Below are 20,623 nucleotides of genomic sequence, written 5' to 3'. Positions count from 1 at the left end.
AGGAAAAAAGGTGAAGGCATCTAAGAGCGAGCGATGCTTGGGGGGGAGGGGTTTTGGGGACCCCTGACCCCCCTTCTTCCTTCATCAGAGCAGCTGTGATGCTCCGTCAGTCTCTCCTCACAGCCTCCAGCAGGCACCGATACCATCACCACGGAGAACAAATGCCAGCCAGTGTCACCGCACACCAGGACCCTCCCGATGCCGTCCCCTGGCCAGTCCCCCCAGGACACCGCCGCCCCAACCTGGTACTGAGGAAGCAAGAGGGGGCTACTTCATAACATGAAATACCAACACTAAACACAAAAGACTATCTACTCCAAAGAGATCTTTCTAACTTTTAGTTTAAGCAAAAAAAGGGGAGATTTCATCACAGGGGGCAGCCCAGGGAACCCAGAGAGGAGCAGGCACGGAGCGGCCTTTGACCAGTGACCGAACCACAGAGGTGCTTCTCCTGGCTCTCCCCTGCTCACCTGCTGGCTCTCTCCCGTCGGCTTTACATTCCCTCTAAAGCAGGGGTCGTCAAACTACAGCCCGCGGGCCACATGCAAATACAAATATTGTATTTGTTCCCGTTTTTTGTTTGTTTTTTTTAAAATATTTTTTATTGATTTTTTTACAGAGAGGAAGGGAGAGGGATAGAGAGTTAGAAACATCGATCAGCTGCCTCCTGCACACTCCCTACTGGGGATGTGCCCGCAACCAAGGTACATGCCCTTGACCAGAATCGAACCTGGGACCATTCAGTTCGCAGGCCGATGCTCCATCCACTGAGCCAAACCGGTTAGCCCGTTTTGTTTTTTTACTTCAAAATAAGATATGTGCAGTGTGCATAGGAATTTGTTCATAGTTTTTTTTTAAACTATAGTCCGGCCCTCCAACGGTCTGAGGGACAGTGAACTGGCCCCCTGTTTACAAAGTTTGAGGACCCCTGCTCTAAAGAAAAGCTCTCCCTGATCCTTAATGCAAACTACTGCCCCACACCTACTTCCACGGTCCTTTGTTCTAGGCGTGTGCAGAACCCTAAGAGCACAGGTTTCTGAGCAGACCTTCTGCTGGCCTTGCTGTGCATTTCCCGCCGAGTAAAGGCTTCGCCTCACCTGGGTCTACCTGGAGAAGGAAGGGCCCAGCCTCCGCACAGGCCCGGTCCGGGGGAGGGAGGCCTTCCCTTGCTTGCGCTGTCCCAAATGTACATCACCAGGACCCCGCATCTCTCCATTTCTGGGGAAACTTGGCCCCTTGAACACAGATCAGGGGGCGAAAGAGCCACCACACGCTAAAGTGGCAGAAGCTGGGCTCCCAGGAAGTTGCTGGACCCCATTTGCTTTCGCTCTGGTCGGTGAGGGAGGAGCTCAGACAGGAAGGGCTCTGGCAAGGCTGGTACGTGTAAACAGCTGCAGAGCTCTGCACGCCACTCACGAGGAAACCTTACACCCAGGTCCCGTGTCAGAAAGGGGGGTGCGGGAAGGCCACCTCACCTCCCACGCCATGGTCCACGCTAAGGCCAGAGTAGAAGACCTCAGCCCCTTCCCCCAAAGTCCCTACTGATTGTGGGACAGGCCCCCCCCCCCTCCTGAACACTGTGGCTGTTCACTGGACCGGCACCATGTCCAGGCCAGGCTGCTTAGCAACCTGTTTCTCTACCTCTCACCCCTGCCAACCAGGTGGGCACAGAGGAAGCCGGCCTGTGCTGGGACCGAGCGGGTCGGAGGTGCGCCTGGAGGACTGCCATGCCAAATCCAGGCTGGTCATCAACCAGCTGCTCCACAACAACCCCTTTGTGGCAGGGACTCTGGGGCAACAAATGTTAGAGAGCGTGACAGTAATAAAATGGGGGAAAGGCCCTTAAATTTCCCCACAGGGACAGCCTTCGGGTGCTAATTGTGGGAACATCAGTTGGGTGCATCCTACCTCTTCCCCTGGGCCAGCTGGCTGGTCGCAGGGAGTACTGACCCGCTAACCATTCAAAGGCCGCCCGGGGGCTCTTTCCAAAGCCCCAAATGCAGAGCCAGGAAGGAGGCAAGCTGTCCACGTTGGGATTCTAGGTGTCTGCTCCAGGGACACAGGAAGTCAGTCCCCAAACAAGCGCGTCTCTTCAAAGGGGATCTACTCTGGAGGCTCCCTGGGCAGGTGCACGGCCCCGAGCCTCCCTGTGGCTTCTTGTAGGTCTGCGATCCTGAGCAACAGGGAGGCGGAGGGCTGGGAACCCTGCATTTCACAAGGTGCTTGCCTGGCTGAGCTGAGGTGGCTTCGTCTTTCCTGTTGTGGCTTGGCTCCTCATTCTACTCCCACAAAATAAAAACAGCTGGTTTCAATTTGCCAACTAGTCTAGTCTAGTCTTTGTTTTTACCCTCACAAAATGTTCATGTGCGCGCGCTCGTGCGCGCGCACACACACACACACACACACACACACACACGATGCGTGCCCTGAGTGTACCGAGTCACATGTACTCTTAATCACAACCCAATGTCCCCAGGAACAAGTCCCACCCCAACTTCTCCGCAGTGGGATCCAGCTCCACGGTCACTCCAAGCAAAGGACCGACCAGTGGGCGTGGACCCAGTGCCAAGTGCGAGAAGACTGTCCTGCCTTAAGAGAACTCTGTCGGCCAAACGTGTAAATGAGCCTCCACAGGTGAGAAGCCACAATCCTGCACAACAGTCTCTGGAAAAGACTTGGAATCTCTGGTTGTGCGGATTCCCTGTGTGTGTCACAGGCACCCGTGGGACTTCTAAGGCCCTAGGAGTCAAGCAATGGGAACCCGTGCCCCCCGGTGGCCACACCTTGTCCTGTTTCAGAAGGTAATTCTTCCCCCTCTGACACGAACACGCTGGGTGGTGAGCTCCTGGCACGTGTCACTGTACCAACGTGTCCCTGAACAAGGACACCAGCAACCCAAGTTCTTTTGGACCCTAATGCTGCTTAACCCCACACCCTGCCCTGAGCAGGAGGAAAAAGCTTGATTATGCCCCACAGCCAGGGGCCTGCAGCCCCATCAGCACGCATTCTTCCCCCGAGCTGGGAGCTGGGAGCTGGGAGCTGGGTCCAGGCCTTCGAGCAACGAGGAAGGAGTCACAGTGTCTGGTGAGACCAGTGAGGACAGGTGTCCAATACCCAAAATATGCGCGTTAGAACCATTTACGCACCACTGGCCTCTGAGGTCAGTTTCCTCCAACAAAAGCAGCCTCCGGGGAGGACGGGACTTGGGGGTGGGGTGAGGGTGTGCACACGCAAGATGAAGACTCGGAGAGACAGCCTCTTCCCAGTCACGGCCTAGTCACGTACCAGGAATTCAGTACAAAAGAAGAACCAAGCGCCCACGAGAGCGCTCTTGGAAGCCACCCTCGGTGTCAGAACAAACATTTGACAAAGTGTTTAAAATGACAGACAAAAGGTTCCCGCTGTCCAACTGTCGGTGGTTCAAGAAACCGGTCTGACCAAAGCTGCAGCCGGGCGATTCTCTCTGCGGCCTCACACAGGCAGGAAGGGGGCAGCGAGGGGTACAAGTCAAGGGCAACCAGAAACCACTGTTCCTTCTCTTCCTCTTCCCCAAGGCAGGGTTTCGCAATGCACGGGGCCACCTGTCCTGACTTGTACGCGCAGGGACACCGCCTGGGCTGGATGAGTGCACCTCTCTGGCCTGCAGCTGGTCAAAGTCTGAACGCCGTCTGGGGACCTATCACAACATGAGTGTCTGCGTCAGCGGGGGGGATGGGCCGAGACCTGGACAGACCTGGACACCGGGCCACGCCCTCAGACCCAGGGCTTTCCCAGTTCACGAGGAAGGTGGAAACAAAGCACCTCACCTCGCAGCTCCTGGAGAAAGACCAGGTAAACAGCCTCAGCTGCAGTTCAAGTCCAACCCAGACACCAGGAAAACAAAACCAAGCCCACAGCTTCCTGAGAAGCCAAGAGGGACGAGGAGCGAGAGCACTGAACCGCTGGAGAAACCAAACTCGGAGGCAGACCCCTCGTCTGTCCGCCCGCCAGCCTCCCCAGGCTTCCCCTGAGCCGGAGCCCACGGGCTGGAGGCTGCGAGGCAGGCCGTCCGTCCCTGGAGAGCAGGGATTCGAACCTGCTAGACTCTGGTTCTCAATCAATCGTGTCTGAGACCTGTAAGAACGCAATGATCCCAGCAGGGGCCTCATGTTCAGGAATGACAGAACCTGGACTTGGTCGCCCTGCAGAGAATACGAAAGTCCAGCGACCACCGAGGCTAAAGCAGAGGACGGGGTGGAAACGACACGACCCATGAAGCGGCCAGGCTGCCTGCCGCACGAGCTGCGAGGATGGACTCAAGGATGGGCTCGCAGGGAAGGACCAGCAGAGGGAGGGAGGGTTATCTGCAGCCAATGAGTCACCAGTTCTTCCTGGAACTACCCACAAGCACACTCAAAAGTCCAGGGTCCAACTCAGACAAAGCCACAGCCTCCGGCAGCTCCACTGGGTTCTGCCAAGTCTAGCTCCTCAGCCTTGGGAGCCTGAGGCACAGAGAAAGCGCTCAGAATGCCACAGACGCAAGTTCTTCTGTTGGATGATGTCATCAGCGCCTCCCAAGTAGGCGGCAGCTGGAGAGGGAGATTAGTAAACAATGCCTTCCAAACCTCATGTGCTCAGTCAGCCCTGGGGCTGCCCAAGAAAGTCCTAAGAATACCTCACTTCAGGAGCAGAGCAGCTACTTATAAACCATCCTTTTTTTTAAAAAAAATATATTTTTATTGATTTTTTACAGAGAGGAAGGGAGAGGGATAGAGAGTCAGAAACATCGATAAGAGAGAAACATCAATCAGTTGCCTCCTGCACACCCCCCACTGGGGATGTGCCCGCAACCGAGGTACATGCCCTTGACCAGAATCGAACCTGGGACCCTCCAGTCCGCAGGCCGGCACTCTATCCACTGAACCAAACTGGTCAGGGTATAAACCATCCTTGATCCTCCCTGTGGCCCAGCAAAGCCTGCTTCCTGGAACATCTCCCCTCCCGCCTCCTCCTAATAAGCCCAATCAGGCTTCAGAACTCGTTCGAGGAAGCCTTCTTTTACCCCACCCGACCCAGCCAATGAGGACACTGCCCCACCCTGCACTCACTGTCTTTATTACCATGGTGTCCCCAGCACCTGCAGTCAGTGCCCTACCCATAGCAGGTGCTCGAACACTGACCCATCCCCGCCCCGCCAAAGGCGCACACACTCAAACACACACACACAGCACTCTCCGTTCTAGCCAGCCAATGGTCAGATTTTCTTCAGTCCGGTTTAGGGGTTCTTTTTATTTTTAAATTATCTTTTTTATTGATTTTGGAGACGAAGGGAAAGGGAGATAGAAACATCAATGATGAGAGAAAATCACTGATCAACTGCCTCCTGCATGACTTCTACTAGGGATTGAGCCTGAATCCTGGGCATGTGCCCTGACTGGGAATCTGTGACTTCCTGGTTTGTAGGTCAATGCTCGACCACTGAGCCACACTGGCCAGGCTAGTTTAGGATTTCATAGCCAGTTTCAGCTACAGAGCAGAACTTTGACCTCCCCAGACTCCAAACTGTTCAAGTCCATTGCTCCTCTCACGGTGTGGACTCAATATCAGAAAGGGAGGCGGCAGAAGAGGACTAATAAAAGGGGCTAGACTGGCAATAAAGGCTGATATGGGACGGGCAGAAGGAAGGGAGAGGTATCGACACTGAACTGAAGAAACCTTACAGAGCCTGCTACTCCCAATCCTAAAACAACAAGACAGAATTATTATATAGTTAATTCATTTATCTACTCCACAAACAATTATTGAGCATTTATTATGGATCAGGCAATGGCCAAACACTGGGGATGTAACATAAACAAAACTCAACCTAGGGGAATAATTGCAGGCATGATGCTAAGCACGTCAATGAAAGATCTCAAGTAATTCTCACAATAACCCGTGAAGTTGTGGGCACAATACTGCTGCTTCAGAAGCCACTGATGGGCCTGGAAAGGCATCAAAATGACAGTGAAGACAGTTTTCGGAGATGTGAGTCACTCCATGTTGCCAAGAAAGCAGAAATTGGCCTGGCCGGTGTGGCTCAGTGGTCGAGCACTGACCTATGAACCAGGGAGGTCAGCGTGATTCCCAGTCAGGGCATGTGCCCACGTTGTGGGTTGGATCCCCAGTGGGGGAGTGTGCAGGAGGCAGCCAATGGATGATTCTCTCATCACTGATGTTTCCATCTCTTTCTCTCTTCCTCTCTGAAATCAATAACTTGTATATATACATAAAGAAAAGCAGAAATTCTGGAACCTTTACCTCCAAGCTCCAGAACAAAGTGACTGTAGCCTGACAGACAGGATGGAGAGCTGTCAGTAATCCCGAGGCTCCGAGGAAGTCACCAAGACCAGGCTGTGGGGACAGCCCCCATGGCAGACGCCGCGTGGGCTGTCTCCCCCACATGCACAGAAGAGCTCCGGAGAAAGCCCGTCACCCTGCATTTCCTTCAGTTGTATCCTGTTGGCCAGGACGGGCCACTGCCATGGCCTGCTGCCTGCCTGGGATGGAAACACTCAATTTATCAGAAAAATGGGCGGAAGTTGGTGGGGCCACTTTGGATTCAATGAACCGCCTTCAATCCCAGGGTCCTGACGGGAAGGCTCAGCTCCCCAGCAGAGGAGGTGTCTACCGGAAAGGGTTAACTAGGCGCCTGCCAAGACAAATGAAGCCAGCTCTGGAACCGGCCTTGTAGCCCAAGAAAAGGCAGGGAGATGGGAGGAAACAGTCTCTTTCTCTATCTGAACAATCTGCCCAGCACAGCGCGGACCCCAGGGAACCAGCCAGACTTCAAAGTAAACGCAAAGCTCTGGTCGGAGCATTTCCAAAGGGGAGACTTTGCTACCTGACTTCCAAGTGCGATAGCAGACCAACAGTCTACAGAATACTATGAATACTTCCCAAAGAAATCCTCTCATTCTCCTGTGATCTGTATAACTATATCGCATTGCAAATTTTGTACTGAAAGTATTAACGTTAAATGTAAGCATTTAAAAATGTTTCATCTCTTTCTCTCCTCTTCCTCCTCTAGCCTCCTTCCACTCCCCCTTTTCTTCTGTAATCAGTTATTACAGCTATAGATGCAGCCCCCGTGTGCCCCAAGGATCCCATGCGCCTTTTCAAAGATAACTTTGTGTGTATCCTTCCTGCACATACTTGCATCTTACTGCATTATGGGTGACATTTAGTTTTGTTTTGGTTGAGGTATGGTACCATTTGTGTGAATGTTCTTTAAGAAGGAACACTGTTCTTTAGGAACCTACCTTTTTGTAATTGATTTTTTTTTTTAGGAGAGCAAGGGGGAGAAGGAGAGAGAGACATCGATTTGTTGCCTCAGGCATGTGCTCTGATGGGGAATCTAACCGGTGACCTCTTGGTGCATGGGATGACGCTCAACCACTGAGCCACACTGGCCAGGCCAGAACCTACTTTTTTTTAGACCCATTCCATGCCTGCTGATAAATTTAGATCTTAAGAGGATTTCTGTTTTCAAATTTCATTGTCCATTTTATTTAGTACTATTTTATTAATAATGTTTACTGCAAGTACAACACATCTCAGCTGTGTCAAGGGTAAAAATAAGTATGGATTGAATGCCCTTTGCTATCTACTTTAAAAAAAATGTTTTTATTGGTTTTTAAAAAAATATGTTTTTATTGATTTCAGAGATGAAGGGAGAGGGAAAGATAGAAACATCAAAGATGAGAATCATTGATTGGCTGCTTCCTGCACGCCCCCTACTGGGGATTGAGCCTGCAACCTGGGCATGTACCCTTGGCTAGAATCTAACCTAAAACTCTTTAGTCCGCAGGCTGATGCTCTATCCACTGAGCCAAACCGGCCAGGGCTTTATTGATTTCTGAGAGAGAGAGAGAGAGAGAGAGAGAGAGAGAGAGAGAGACATCAATGTAAGAGAGAAACATTGGCTGCCTCCCGTACGGACCCTGACTGACAACCTGGGCATGTGACCTGCCCGAGAAATGAACCGGTGACCTTCTGGTGCATGGAATGACGCTCAACCAACTGAGCCACACTGGCCAGAGCATCTAATCTTTTTTTAAAGGGTGTTGTTTATATTAGAAAATATATTCCAAGTTTCAGACAACCAATCCACTTATCATTTTCAAGTAATAACTCCATTTCTGAGGGGGCTGCCCACCTAATAACTTGGGAATCAAATAATATTCTGCTTTGTTCCTTTTTAAATCATCATGATCTCACCTGAGTAGCAATCATAAAAAGTACCTATAAATTAATGATATCTATAAAAAAGTAAAAATAAATGAAAGTAAAAATATTCCAAAACAAAACAAAAAATGAAAAACACAGAACAAAGAGGGAAGAGCAGGATTCCCTAAGGACAGACAGCTTGCTTTCTGCATCACATCATTCCAAAAAGATAAATCCCAACTGGGGAAGGAGGGGCAGCCACACCTCGGTTAGTCATCTGTGGCATCTGGGCCCACGGGGAAGGAGCTGTGCTGGGGCTTGCAGGGCGAGGGGGCGGGCAGACGGGGCAGGCAGCGGCTCCTTCTGGCTGCAGGACCAGCCCATGCGGGAGCGGGTGGGGCTTTTGGGAATCTGAGCTCCAGCTGACCTGGAGCAAGTGCGGTCAAGAAGGCCCTGCTGGCTGCGAGGGAGCCAAGGGGGGGGGGGCGGTCAGAGGGAGAATAATGGTCATTCGTCCCCTCTGCATGTGACAGCGCCCAGCAATGACGAGGTGTCTGCCAGCAGTGCTCAGCTTAAGATGTCGCCAGGCTTCCTTTGGGAGACGGCAAGACAAAGGACCTCGCTTGGATTTCTTCAGCCTGAACAACAAAAGAACGACTCCCACAGCGGCCCCACCTCTGTCCTGTGGGCTGCTCAGCTCAGGTCACCACCCAGACACCCCAGCAGAGCCCAGCCTGGGTGGGTATGTTCTCCCAGCACGGAAATGCCATGGCACCCACTTCTGCAAGGGCAACCCTGGCCTTGTTACAGGTGAGTCTAAAGAAGGCCATTCGCTTGGGTGAGAGAAAGGAAATGCCAAAGGCTAAGCAGGCTTGGCATTAGCCTCTAAAGTTCAAAGGCCGCATGGCAACTTCCAGCGAGAAGTTCAGATCGGATGGCTCCCAATCCAGCAAGGTCAAGGGCCATTTCCCTTTCCGGGCCTGGGTGAGTCACCCTGCAAGTTTTTAATAACCAGCACTGGAACTCCAGGAGGCAGGCATCATTATGTCCATTTTACAGATGAGTAAGAAACCGAGGCAAAGTGCAACGAAGCAGTCAAGGACCACGCCAAAACCCAGACCCGGGTCTGTCGGACTCCCAAGCCCAGGGATACCACCTTCCGACTTCTCACCTCCTCCCTCTGGGCCAGGAGGCTGCAGAGAATAACAGTTTCTTCGAAGCCCTTAGTTCAGTGATGGCGAACCTTTTGAGCTCGGCGTGTCAGCATTTTCAAAAACCCTAACTTAACTCTGGTGCCGTGTCACATATAGAAATCTTTTGATCTTTGCAACCATAGTAAAACAAAGACTTATATTTTTGATATTTATTTTATATATTTAAATGCCATTTAACAAAGAAAAATCAACCAAAAAAATGAGTTCGCGTGTCACCTCTGACACACGTCATAGGTTCGCCATCACTGCCTTAGTTCAACCGTTGGGGAAGCCAACATCACAGACCGAGGAGGGAAAAGGTCTTCAGGAAGATGCCACAGCTGGCCACAGAGCAAAGCAGGGGTTCAACCCTCAACTTAAGGGGAAATCGGCCAAATTTATTACCTTTTTAAAAAACAGCTTTTTAAATTGATTTTTAGAGAGAGAGGAAGGGAGAGGGAGAGAGAGAAACATTGATGTGAGACGGAAACCTCAATCAGCTGTCTCCTGCATACCCCCTCCTGGGGACCAGCCCACAATCCGGGCATCTGCCCTGACCAGGAGGTGAACCGTCAACCCTTCAGTGCACAGGATGACGCACAACCAACTGAGCCACACAGGCCAGGGCCAAATTTATTACCTTTTCACTCTAAGGACCAGGCGAAACAGCTCAAGATTCTATGATGCCCCAATGAGTAATGTCTGAGTTGACCTGAGTGGAAGGGCTGGCCCACAAGACTTATTCGTATAAACAGTCACCCTTGTCCTAAGCTTCGAGACTTCCTGGGGGTGTACAGAAAAAATGCTGCCCAACCCCAACTTCTAAGCCCTTCTCCCTCACCCGGAGAACCATCACGGGGACTTCCAATGAGAACTCAAGTTTTAAAGGAGTTATTTCTTCTGACCCATGTCAAGAGCAGGGCACGTTTCCTGTCTATGAGAATCTCATTGGAAAGACACTGGCCGCACAGCATTCTGGTCAATAACAGCCACAACAGCGTACTCATTGCTACTCTAGTGTATAATTCTGGACTGTATCCAAGCTGGCTGAAAACAGGAGGAAAGAAGTGGATGTGGGGGATTGTGTTGCTAATGATTGGTATCAGTATTAGAACAAAAGGTGGTAGATTGCAACTTAATCTTTTAAACATTTCCCCCTATGGAAGTGTTTAAAAAATTAAAATAATTTTTCTTGGCAGTTTTATTGAGATATACCTCACATATCACATAATTCTTAAGTGTTTAGTTTTCAATTGTTCATTTGTGTCATTATGTTATAATTACCCAGACTGTAGTCACACTGAAGAGGTTTAAAATACAAATGGAAACAAAACTGGATAGAAAAAACACACTTGCTATATGGCAGTGGTTCTCAACATTCCCAATGCTGTGACCCTTTAATACAGTTCCTCATGTTGTGGTGACCCCCAATTTCACTGTTACAAATTGCACATAATTAAAGCATAGTGATTAATCACAAAAACAATATGTAATTATATATGTGTTTTCCGATGGTCTTAGGCGACCCCTGTGAAAGGGTCGTTCGACCCATAGGTTGAGAACCGCTGCTCTACGGGCATCAGAAGGATGGGAGAACATATGACTGCACTGCTAGGATGTGGAATTAGGAGATTTCTTTCTTTCGTAAAATAGTCAATCTTGCTGTAAGAATCATTTGACAATAAAATACGCACGATATAAAAACAAACTGGGAGGTGAGGGTGATCTGACTGGGACATCTGTCACCCCGCTGATCGCTGGGGTTGACTCGGCTGCTCTGGCCGGCTGGGCGGGGTCCCCTCCCTCCCTCACCGCTCCCTGCGTCTCTCCCGAAGCTGCATGCTCGGGCGAAGAGGACCTTCCCCCATAGAGGAGAGGACCGTTCTTCCGTCAAAGGTATTTGACAAACAAAACCAAACCCGAGAGGATAACCACCAGGAAAAGAGCCATATAACCCTTTCCAAGTCAAAGCCCCTAAGGAAAAGTCCAAGTGTGAGTTCGGACAGACCTTTGCTGTCACATCCTGGACAATAGCTCTCAGTAAAACAGCCCACAACTGAGGGCCCCCCACGCAGAGGCACACAGCCACTTTCAAAGGCTGGAAAGGGACTCGGCTTCCACGCCACGTGCCCCCCCAAAGCGTCCCTCTGGCTGAACAGAACGCTGAGCTGAGTGTTTAAAGCCTCAGCGTCTCCCTTTCTGCTCTCGGGGTCCTGCAGTTCAGCAAAAGCGCACGCAGCCCACACTGCTCAGTGACCCCGCAGAAGCTGGCACGTGTCCGCAGCCTCTTTCCTGACACGGTCAACAAAGATGTAAGATTTCCACCTGACATGTCGCAACTGCTGGCAGGCTCCTGAAGCTCTTCCGAAAATCAGTACATCAACAGCAAACTCCTGGGAGACAAGCTCCTCGGGCAGTTTTCAGGTTCCAGATCTTTGGTTCTGATACTTTAAAAGACCAGGAATAATGCTGGGTCAGTTCTGCCCAATACAAATCCTTCATCTAGACTCCGAGTCCACTAATAACATGGTAACCGACGCACCCGACCTTACGGGAAATTCAGGTATGTACGGCCGCTGAGGCAGAGGCCCATCCCCTGGCTGGCCAGGCCTGCAGGGCAGGGTACGAACTCTACAAGCTCCGCCACTACAGAACTCTAAAGCAAACTACCAATACAGTTCCCAAACTGCCCACCAAGGCACCCCAGGGTGCCACAGCAAACTCACAAAAGTGCAGTGACATTTAACAATGTCAAGGGAAACAGAGCACTACTCAGCATGTCAGATTCTGCACAAGCGTGTGTATTATTTTTTTCAAGCGGCTGCTGAGTTGTGTGGACAGTAATGCCGACTGTTGGAGCCAATTATCGGAACAGAATTGTTAGGGGCTTTTTGGCCTAGGAGTTCTGTGCAAAATCCCCGAGGGTGCCGGGAACCGAGAAATGTGGCAACTTCTGACCCGCAGGATGAGGGCGGGAGATTAGGATCACTTTGGTGGAAAGGCTAAGCAATGCTAACAACTGCGTTTTACCAGTTTCCTAAATCTGATAACACGTGGCCCCATTGTCTCAAACCCACAGCAGATACCTGAGGCCAGACTGTCCAAAGCACGTTCACACACATCTTCCCGTGCTGCTGTCATGGTCACCTAGCCAAGGGGGACCAGAGCCCTGGCTTCACAGACAGCAAGCGCAGGTTACGTCCTGGGCCTGTGGTCCACAGCTGCAGGGGGGCCATACCCACACTTGACCCAGGCCTTCCGACTCCAAGTTCACGAGACTGGCTCCAAGCTCTGAACTCCACATTTCTGCATGACTTTTGGGCCCAAAGAACTTCTTAAATGTTTTCTTTTAACTGGGATTATACACGCCTTTTAGAAAATGCTGGAACAATTGTTCTCCCACCATGTGCCACCTCCTTGACCCGAGACAGTTTTGTTTTGACAGATGTTAGCTCCTTAGGCCAGGAGATTCTTTCCCTGGGTCGCAGCCCGGACACAGCACCTCGGGGAGCCGCGAGCCTGCCCCACACAGTGAGGCCTGCCTCCCAGGTAGCTGGACAGGCCGCTCCAGCATCCTGAGCCAGGCCATTGATGCCCGGGCTTGTTTTCAAAGGAAGGGTGTGTCAGGGGCAGTGAGTGAGTGGAAATACCTTCATCCACAGGAATTGTGCGCAGGGGAGAAAAATAAACAAGGGAAAATGTTCCAGGGCAACCGAGGTAAAGCCCGGACAAAGGAGAGTGTGAAAAGGGAAGCCGGTGTGCCAAGGGCAAACAGATGCAGGAAACACTTAAGCCAGCAGGCACCCTGGCCCTGAAGTGAGGAGCTGGACCAGGCTTCCTTGTCTTGTCTGACTTTTCCTGGGACAGCAGCGCCACCTTCTGTTCAGTAATCAGAACATCTGAGTCGGCTGCTTACTGAAGAGGTAAGACCAGAACATTGAAGTGAGAGAAGACACATGACAGCCCGGTGCCCAAGCATTCTGCTTCCGTGGAACGCTCAGCCACCTCCTCCAGCCTCCATTTCTCTAGTCCAGGGCCAACTCAGGAAGCCCAGAGCCGCCCCAGCATCCCTGACACCCCAGGCCAATAGATCAGGACCAAAGGCTCCCCAGAGGTGGTCTGGAGTTGTCATTTCTTACTCAAACCCCCAAATATGGCGCTTTGCACTCGGTAACCCCAAACACCAGAGTGGGAAGAATGAAGTCAGGGAACACTCAACTTTGCTCGTCCACAACGCCCAAGTCTTTCCCCAGGAAACCCTCTGGGGTTTCGTCCAACCCCAGCCCACACATTTCTTTTAGGACACAGTGGACAAGTGGTTTCTTCAACCTTGTCTGAAAGAGGTCCAGGAACAGGGAGCTCACTACCTCCAGAAGCAGCTCGACCCACTTCTGGCCAGAGAACAGCCAGTTCACCGTCAGATGACAGCGAACGTCTGCCGTGTAATTCTAGGCTTCGCTTCATGTGGCCGCCGCCGCCCTTCCCTTACCGGACCTCCAAACAGCAGACAGAGCACCAGCTCTTCCCCCGTCTCCCCCTCCCAGCTCCTTCACTTTTCCTCACATGATGTGGTTTTAAGTCCCCTCACCTTGAAGCTTTCTCTCCTCTGAGTGTACTCCAGTTTAAAGGCGGAATTCAATATTCCAAAAAACGCCTCAACGACACGAGTGACCACCTGGGGAGGGAGCAGAGGAGTACTGGTCGTTGTACCTAACACTACTGAACACAGACATGCCAGACACTATGGAGCTAAGTATTTATTTACATTTTCTTAGTTAAGTCTCATAAGACAAACGAGGCAGATTTTATCATGATGCCCATTTTCCAGATGAGAAACACTGAGGTGAGGGGACTTCCCCAAGGACAGCTGGAATTCAAACCAGGTCTCTAACCCCAGGGCTTTAACTTCTCCCCACCACCTGGGCGGTTTCCTCTTCCTCTGGGGGCCCTGCTGCCCCCCGGCAGCTCAAGGCCCCCTAAGGATAACAGCCGCTTCGTGGACACATGCAGAGCAATGACTGAGTTGTCACTGTTATTTAATGTCACCCACCCAATACCTTTGTTTGTGAAGAACAGTGATTCTCAAAGTTGATCTGTGGACCCCTGGAGGTCTGCAAGGTCAAAATTATTTTCATAACATGAAGACATTTACCTGTTTCACCGTGTTGACATTTACAGGAGCAATGGTGGGTCAACGTGTTGGCCCTTTAGAACAAATCAAGGCAGCAGCACCAAATTCTAGCAGGAGTCATACTCAGTTAAAAAAAAAAAAAAAGCCAATTTCACTTCTGAATGTCCTTGACGCTTGAGTAGTTTTTTTTTAGCATTTTGTATGATGACGAGAGGTGTGCATAAACTTGGACATCGAGGAAAAAGCACCCATGTGGTTATCTGGGTTCCAAGCTGACCTAGCGGCTTTCTTCACAGAACACCATTTTACCTGAAAGAATGACTGACAAACTGTGGTCACTCCGATGCAGGAGTTTGGCCGACATTTCCTCAAAAACAAAGCCTGTCACGTCAAAGAAAACTGAGAGTATTTATTGGCAATGATAACATTCCAGCTCTCCAGCAAAAGCTAGAATCTGGGGAAGTGTGTACTCCCCACTGTGAGCAAGCCAGCTCCCCAACACTTAATGGCCTGTCTGCTGAGGTCAGTAATGTCCTGTCAAATACGATTCTGGGGGCCACTATAGAAGCGAATGTGTCAGCATCGAGGAGATCTGCGTAACTCAGTGAACCATTTTCCAAATCGCTAGGGCCCGATGATGTGGCACCGTGCCTGGGGAAAAGAGCCGTTCCAAGTGCAAGAGAGGCCGTGGTCTTAACGCAGCAGAGTACAAAGTTCATCGCTAAGGCTTCACGTTCCACATGGCAGCCAACTAACCTTTAGAAAATTACCGCTTGCTGAGCTTTGATAAAGCATCAGAGGAGAAAATCCACAAGTACCCGAGTATCTATTAAAATACTTCTCTTTCAAACGACCTGAATGTGTGAAGACAGTTCTTCAAATACCTCAACCTAAACAACATACTGCAACAGACTGAATGCAGCAGTTAGGAGACCTAGCTTTCTACTAAGCTAGATTTTAGACACCAAGGAAACTTGTAAAATGGTAAAACGATGCCTCCCTTTGTACTAACTTTTTTTAAATTTTGGAAATAGTAATTTTTCATAAGAATGTTATTTATGTTAATATGTAATAGGTTTGCTATTTTAAAATAAATAGTTAACATTTTCCTCGGTTTTAACTGCTCAGAAATTGTCAACAGACAAAGCCAAAATGAAGAAAAGCTCTATGGGATCCTAATTTTTAATTGTGTAAAGGAGCCAAAATGTTCTGAGAGAGCAGATCTTTAAAAGCCAAAGTAGGAAGGAGTGCCATCTAGTGGAAAAGACAAATGTGACATGAATCCATTTGTTAGCAAAATAAATGACATCCTATTGTTAGAAACTTCACATACTTAAGGCAGAAGCATCTATAATAATAAAAGCGTAATATGCTAATTAGAGTGGACAGCTGGACGACCATCCGGACGAAGCTGGGGCTGCGAGGGCCGAGCCCCTTGCATGAATTTTGTGCATTGGGCCTCTAGTTTGAAAATAAAGGTTTAACATACAAAAATATTGTTAAATATCAATTGAAATAAAGCTTAAATGTGCCAGAAAAGTTCCAGAACAGAGGGAGGGTTGAGAGAGGTTTGAGTGGAGGCCCCCTCGGGAAGAGCTGATGGCAGGCTGGAGAGGAAGTCAGGGCCCTAAGGAAATCGGGCACAGAAGACTCCTGCCAGGGACTGTGCATAAAGAAACAATTCCTGTCCCTATTGGGGAGCCCAACGGCCCACACACCCCAAAAACTAAGACAGAAGCCAAATACTAATGCTACTGGCCACTTTCATTCTGCCAGCCCAAGGGAGCTGTACCTTCCTTCCAGGCCACAGCCTGCCCTCTTGCCAGTAATGCTTGACAGTAGGCCTGGGCTCCTCCCCAGCACAGACAGGAGCCTGCGTCTGCTGTCGCTAGGATGCATTTTTTCTCCTGCATGCTGATGCTAACGCTTCTTGGTAAAGTGTTTTCTTCTCTGCATCATCCCCAGCCTTTCATGGTTGACGTCAGTGCTATCCAATCACACAATCAGTTCAAATTTGGAACTGATGCTGTATTTTCAAATATGCTACTTTAGATCCTAATTGGGTATAATTTTCCTAAATTCCACTAAGTCACCTTAAAGGCCTCAGCTGGGCTTTTGCTTTTTGCTTTTTGTATTTGAGAGTGCATTTATTAAAGCCGGAGACAGGGAAGCAAGGAGGGGCTGAGGATAGAAGCCGCAACAGGAGAGCCCAGGTGGGGCTGCTTTGGGGAAAGGGGGCCTTGGAGACAGATTCAGGTTAGCCTGGGACAAGGTGACACTGCCCATTGCTCCTCTGGTTGCAAGTCTCGTGGGGACCTCAGAGCTTAGGAGATGCAGGCCTACGGGGAAAGAAAGGGATGGGCATGCTCTTGGAGGGGGAGTGTGCCAGCCTCAGCTGGTTTAAAGCGGTTTTTAATCACAAAATTTGGTCCCTATTCCCCAGCCCCAGAGTGATGGAATCAGCCTTTCTCTTTGGGGGTGTGTGGGGGGGAGTTTGTCCCTAAAGAATGTTTCCCTGACAGGTACACTTGTACCGATGCTCAGCTCACAAGAGGGCAAACCTACTCGACACAAGTGGGGGTCCTTCCCCTTTACCACGATAGTCAAGGAGTGTGGTAATTCCTCTCAGCTGCTACTTGGATGGAGCTATAAGAAAAAACTATGTTGTTTGGAGAGACCATTCTGTATGGTTTACCCAAGAGTGGAAGGGCACAAGCCTGGGAAACAATGATCGGCTCAGCAACCCCAACAGCAGGGAGAGGCCTCATTCTGTCTCACCCTCTCAGGCCCTTCTTCACGTCTAGACAACTGAAGAGAACCCAGAGTATACAAGGCGGCCCTTCATGCTTCCTGATTCTGGAAACATCCCCAAATCTAACCCCCTGCGGGAGCAGTGACCCACAAAGCACACCTGGACGCAGAGCACAGGGAGGCTGTGCGCTCAGCCAGGCCTCCAGGCTCTCTAGTCGAGATCTGGCACTACCTACAAGGCCAGAGGTCCAGGCTGCTCCAGGACTTACTCCTTCCAGAGTGGCCTCCAGGTTTCTTCATGAAACTGATTTCATCCCAGAACGTTTACACATGGTTGCACAGTGTGTCAGTGGGACAGACCTTGACCAGACATATGAACTGAGCCACAATGTTAAAATGCCTTATTCGCATCCAGCCACCCACCACAGCCAACGCCAAGTACCTTTGGGTCATCAGCCTCAGGTTTTTCAGTCTCTGAATCGTCATCTTCCTACAAGACAAAGAATTTAGAGGATTAAGCTTAAAGGAGCGGGCCTGAGGGTTCACATATGCACAACTAGGGGTTGCAGCAAACTTACTCAGCCTGGGTCATCCCACCAAGACCCCTCCCCTACCACATGACCCAGAACTGGAGGAGGAGATGTTCTGGGGGGAGGAAGAACACCAGCGGCTCAAAGTAGATACTCCAGCAGGACCATTGTCTACACGAATGAAAATGCCTGAGATGAAAAATCGCCAACAGAAGAGTGGAGGCAAGGCCACAAGATGCTTCAGAAAAGAATAAGGCCAGGCCCCACAGGATAAAGGCATACTGTTTCCAATGAAACATCCATCACTTAAAACCAGAAACACAAGCTGTTTCCTTGCTTTTCATATACACAAATAATCGGACTCAGACCTACCAGGGCACCATTCACCGCCAGAGTGCCGTGACCCCCACACACCTGTACCCCGGCAGTTCAACCCAGTAGCATTTGTTTGCACCAACATGAACACTAGGAAGGCAGGTGTCAAATGCCCAGGGTGAGTGACTCGGGAAAGGCATGACTAAAGAGCAGTGCCCAGCCTCTGCAGTATGCCCGTTTCCAGCCAAGTTCCCCCAGAACTGCCTTTACCGTTCTATCCAGCCTTGTTCCTTATCCAAATGGCCTGCTCCACACAAAGCACCATTCTCCAAAGCATGCGCTGGCCTCACACGAGCAGGCCCACCATTCCACTGAATGCTAACGAAGGCCACAGACAGCGCCACTGCCCAGAGCACCCCAGTGCACGGAACCTTTAACTTACCACCAGGAAAAACTTAAGTGTCGTTTGAAACTGGTTTTTTCAATTGAGCTACATTTTAACCCCCACATTAAACAGCAGTCCAGATGTGAACATAATCATCACCTGAGAGACGTGAATAAACTATACTGATGGGTTTGAGATTTCACTGTCCTGTAAGGCATTTAAAATGAGCCAAAGGTTTTAAATGCAATTTCCTTAAAATGAATCCAATCAGGCCAAATATCAGAGATGTGGCGAAGCCAAAGACAATCACATTTTAGAAGGTCTATATTGGGATCTGATGAGAGGATTTTACTAAAATGTGAAATAAAGCTTAAATATGATGAAAATCCTAAGCAAAGCAAATGTGGAATAACACTTCAAAACACACTATGCAGATTTACACAAGAAAATAGCCAAAATGTTTGCACGTAAGAAAAGTCAGGGAAAGAACACAACTTGCAAAGCTTTTCTAACCAGTTTCAGTCCATTCTGAATTATCAGCATTGATGGTGGGGCTAAAGGCATGAAAATACCTTCCGAAAGAGCATAAAATATAAAGTACAGTTTTGCTTAATTTGAAAAGCATTTTTAATGGTAACATTTAAATCTCAACAGGTAGCAAAGTCTTCAAACACCTGATAAAAGTACACTGAATGTTTCAATTAAAGCTGTTGTCAAATATCCACATTCAACTTTGTATGTTTTTATGCTAAGCACCAGCTGAATCCTTGTTTTCCCCCCCAAACTTTTAAATTCTGGATCGTGATGCTTATGTGATATTGTATCTAAAGTCTTTCTGGTTAAGACACAAGTTCTCTTTTGTTAGCCACGCATACTAAATTTCAGGCAAGACTGGTGATCAGGAACCGGGCACTGTGATAAAAAGTGCCAAGTAAAATGTCAAGAAAGAAGTTAAGAAGTAAATCATACACACACAATAATAATAATTTTCCTTCCTAGTCTTTTGAATAAATGGATAGATTTGAATGAGCCCCAACCAAGATTAAAAATGATACAGAGCTGACTGTAGATATAAATGACACACCAATTAGAATGACTATACTGTTGCAAATGGAATAAACGATCTAAACAGGGAAAACAAACATAAAACACCCACTGGTATCTGGGTCAAATAAAATAATTCACTATCTTTCCCCCAAATATTAAATTCAAAGGTAAATACAAAATGGTCCAGGTGAAAACAAATTTGATTTTCAAACAGCACTGCCAATATCCAACCCAGTTTCCTTAATTAACACCAAACAGAGCGGGAGGAGAGGGGATGAAATTAGGTGTGAAATGGAACGCTGCTGGAACAGTTCGGAAAGTTTCTAACAAGTGGATGGTGCTATGAGAGGCTGTGGATTTGGGAACAGAGTTACTCACCGATTGTTTGCTGTTCTCCTCCTCCTCTTCCTCATAGCCATCTTCATCACCCCCGAGGCGAGAAAAATCGTCCTCTCCATACGCGTCAGATACCAATCCGCCTTTCTCCTCTTAAACAGAGGAAAAAATAAATAAAAATGAATAGATGGGGGGACATGCAAGAAAGCCTTCAGTGGTTCTCAACCTTCTGGCCCTTTAAATACAGTTCCTCATGTTGTGACCCAACCATAAAATTATTTTCGTTGCTACTTCATAACTGTCATTTTGCTACTGTTATGAATCATCATGTAAATATCTGATATGCAGGATGGTCTTCGGCGACCTCTGTGAAAGGGTCGTTCGACCGCCAAAGGGGTTGTGACCCACAGGTTGAGAACCGCTGCTTTAGGTGATCTGAGCGACTAGAATTCTATCTTAAGGTAAAAAAGGAACCTAAGTCTCATGTTAAGTGACCTCAGGCCCTAGATCCTGCTGTCTGAGAGCCTCCATTGACGTCCACCTTGGATCAAGGCTCCCGAGAACTCATCTTCTCATACAAGACAAGGATCTGTCATCCTCATTTCTGTGTGTCCTCCCCTAGGAAAGGACCTTGAACAGGGGGTCCCAATTGTACCCACTTGAGAAACAATCTTTTTCTACATTCAAGACAAAACAAACAAACAACACCCTCCTCCCCCAAACAATACAAATTACTGGGAAACCACCA

At 49.2% G+C, this 20,623-nt stretch overlaps 1 protein-coding gene across 3 annotated transcripts in view; it reads right to left on the bottom strand.

Moving 5' to 3' along the window:
* Positions 1-20,623, bottom strand: part of SAP30BP (SAP30 binding protein) — a 32,284-nt gene that overhangs the window by 10,593 nt on the left and 1,068 nt on the right. Inside the window, exons 2-5 of one of the 3 annotated variants that reach the window (XM_014445839.2) lie at positions 19,918-20,027; positions 17,705-17,752; positions 14,438-14,491; positions 13,969-14,055 (exon numbers count right to left, since the gene is read on the bottom strand). In XM_014445839.2, coding sequence (XP_014301325.1) covers positions 13,969-14,055; positions 14,438-14,491; positions 17,705-17,752; positions 19,918-20,027 — 299 coding nt within the window. The remainder of the gene's footprint in view (positions 1-13,968; positions 14,056-14,437; positions 14,492-17,704; positions 17,753-19,917; positions 20,028-20,623) is intronic. The other 2 variants (XM_014445840.2, XM_006103435.3) reach the window with 2 other exon arrangements.

Source organism: Myotis lucifugus, unplaced genomic scaffold (assembly GCF_000147115.1).
Source record: "Myotis lucifugus unplaced genomic scaffold, Myoluc2.0 scaffold_485, whole genome shotgun sequence".
Lineage (NCBI taxonomy): Eukaryota > Metazoa > Chordata > Mammalia > Chiroptera > Vespertilionidae > Myotis > Myotis lucifugus.
The sequence above is the reverse complement of the archived record's forward strand: the minus strand, read 5'-3'. Positions and strand labels throughout refer to the sequence as shown.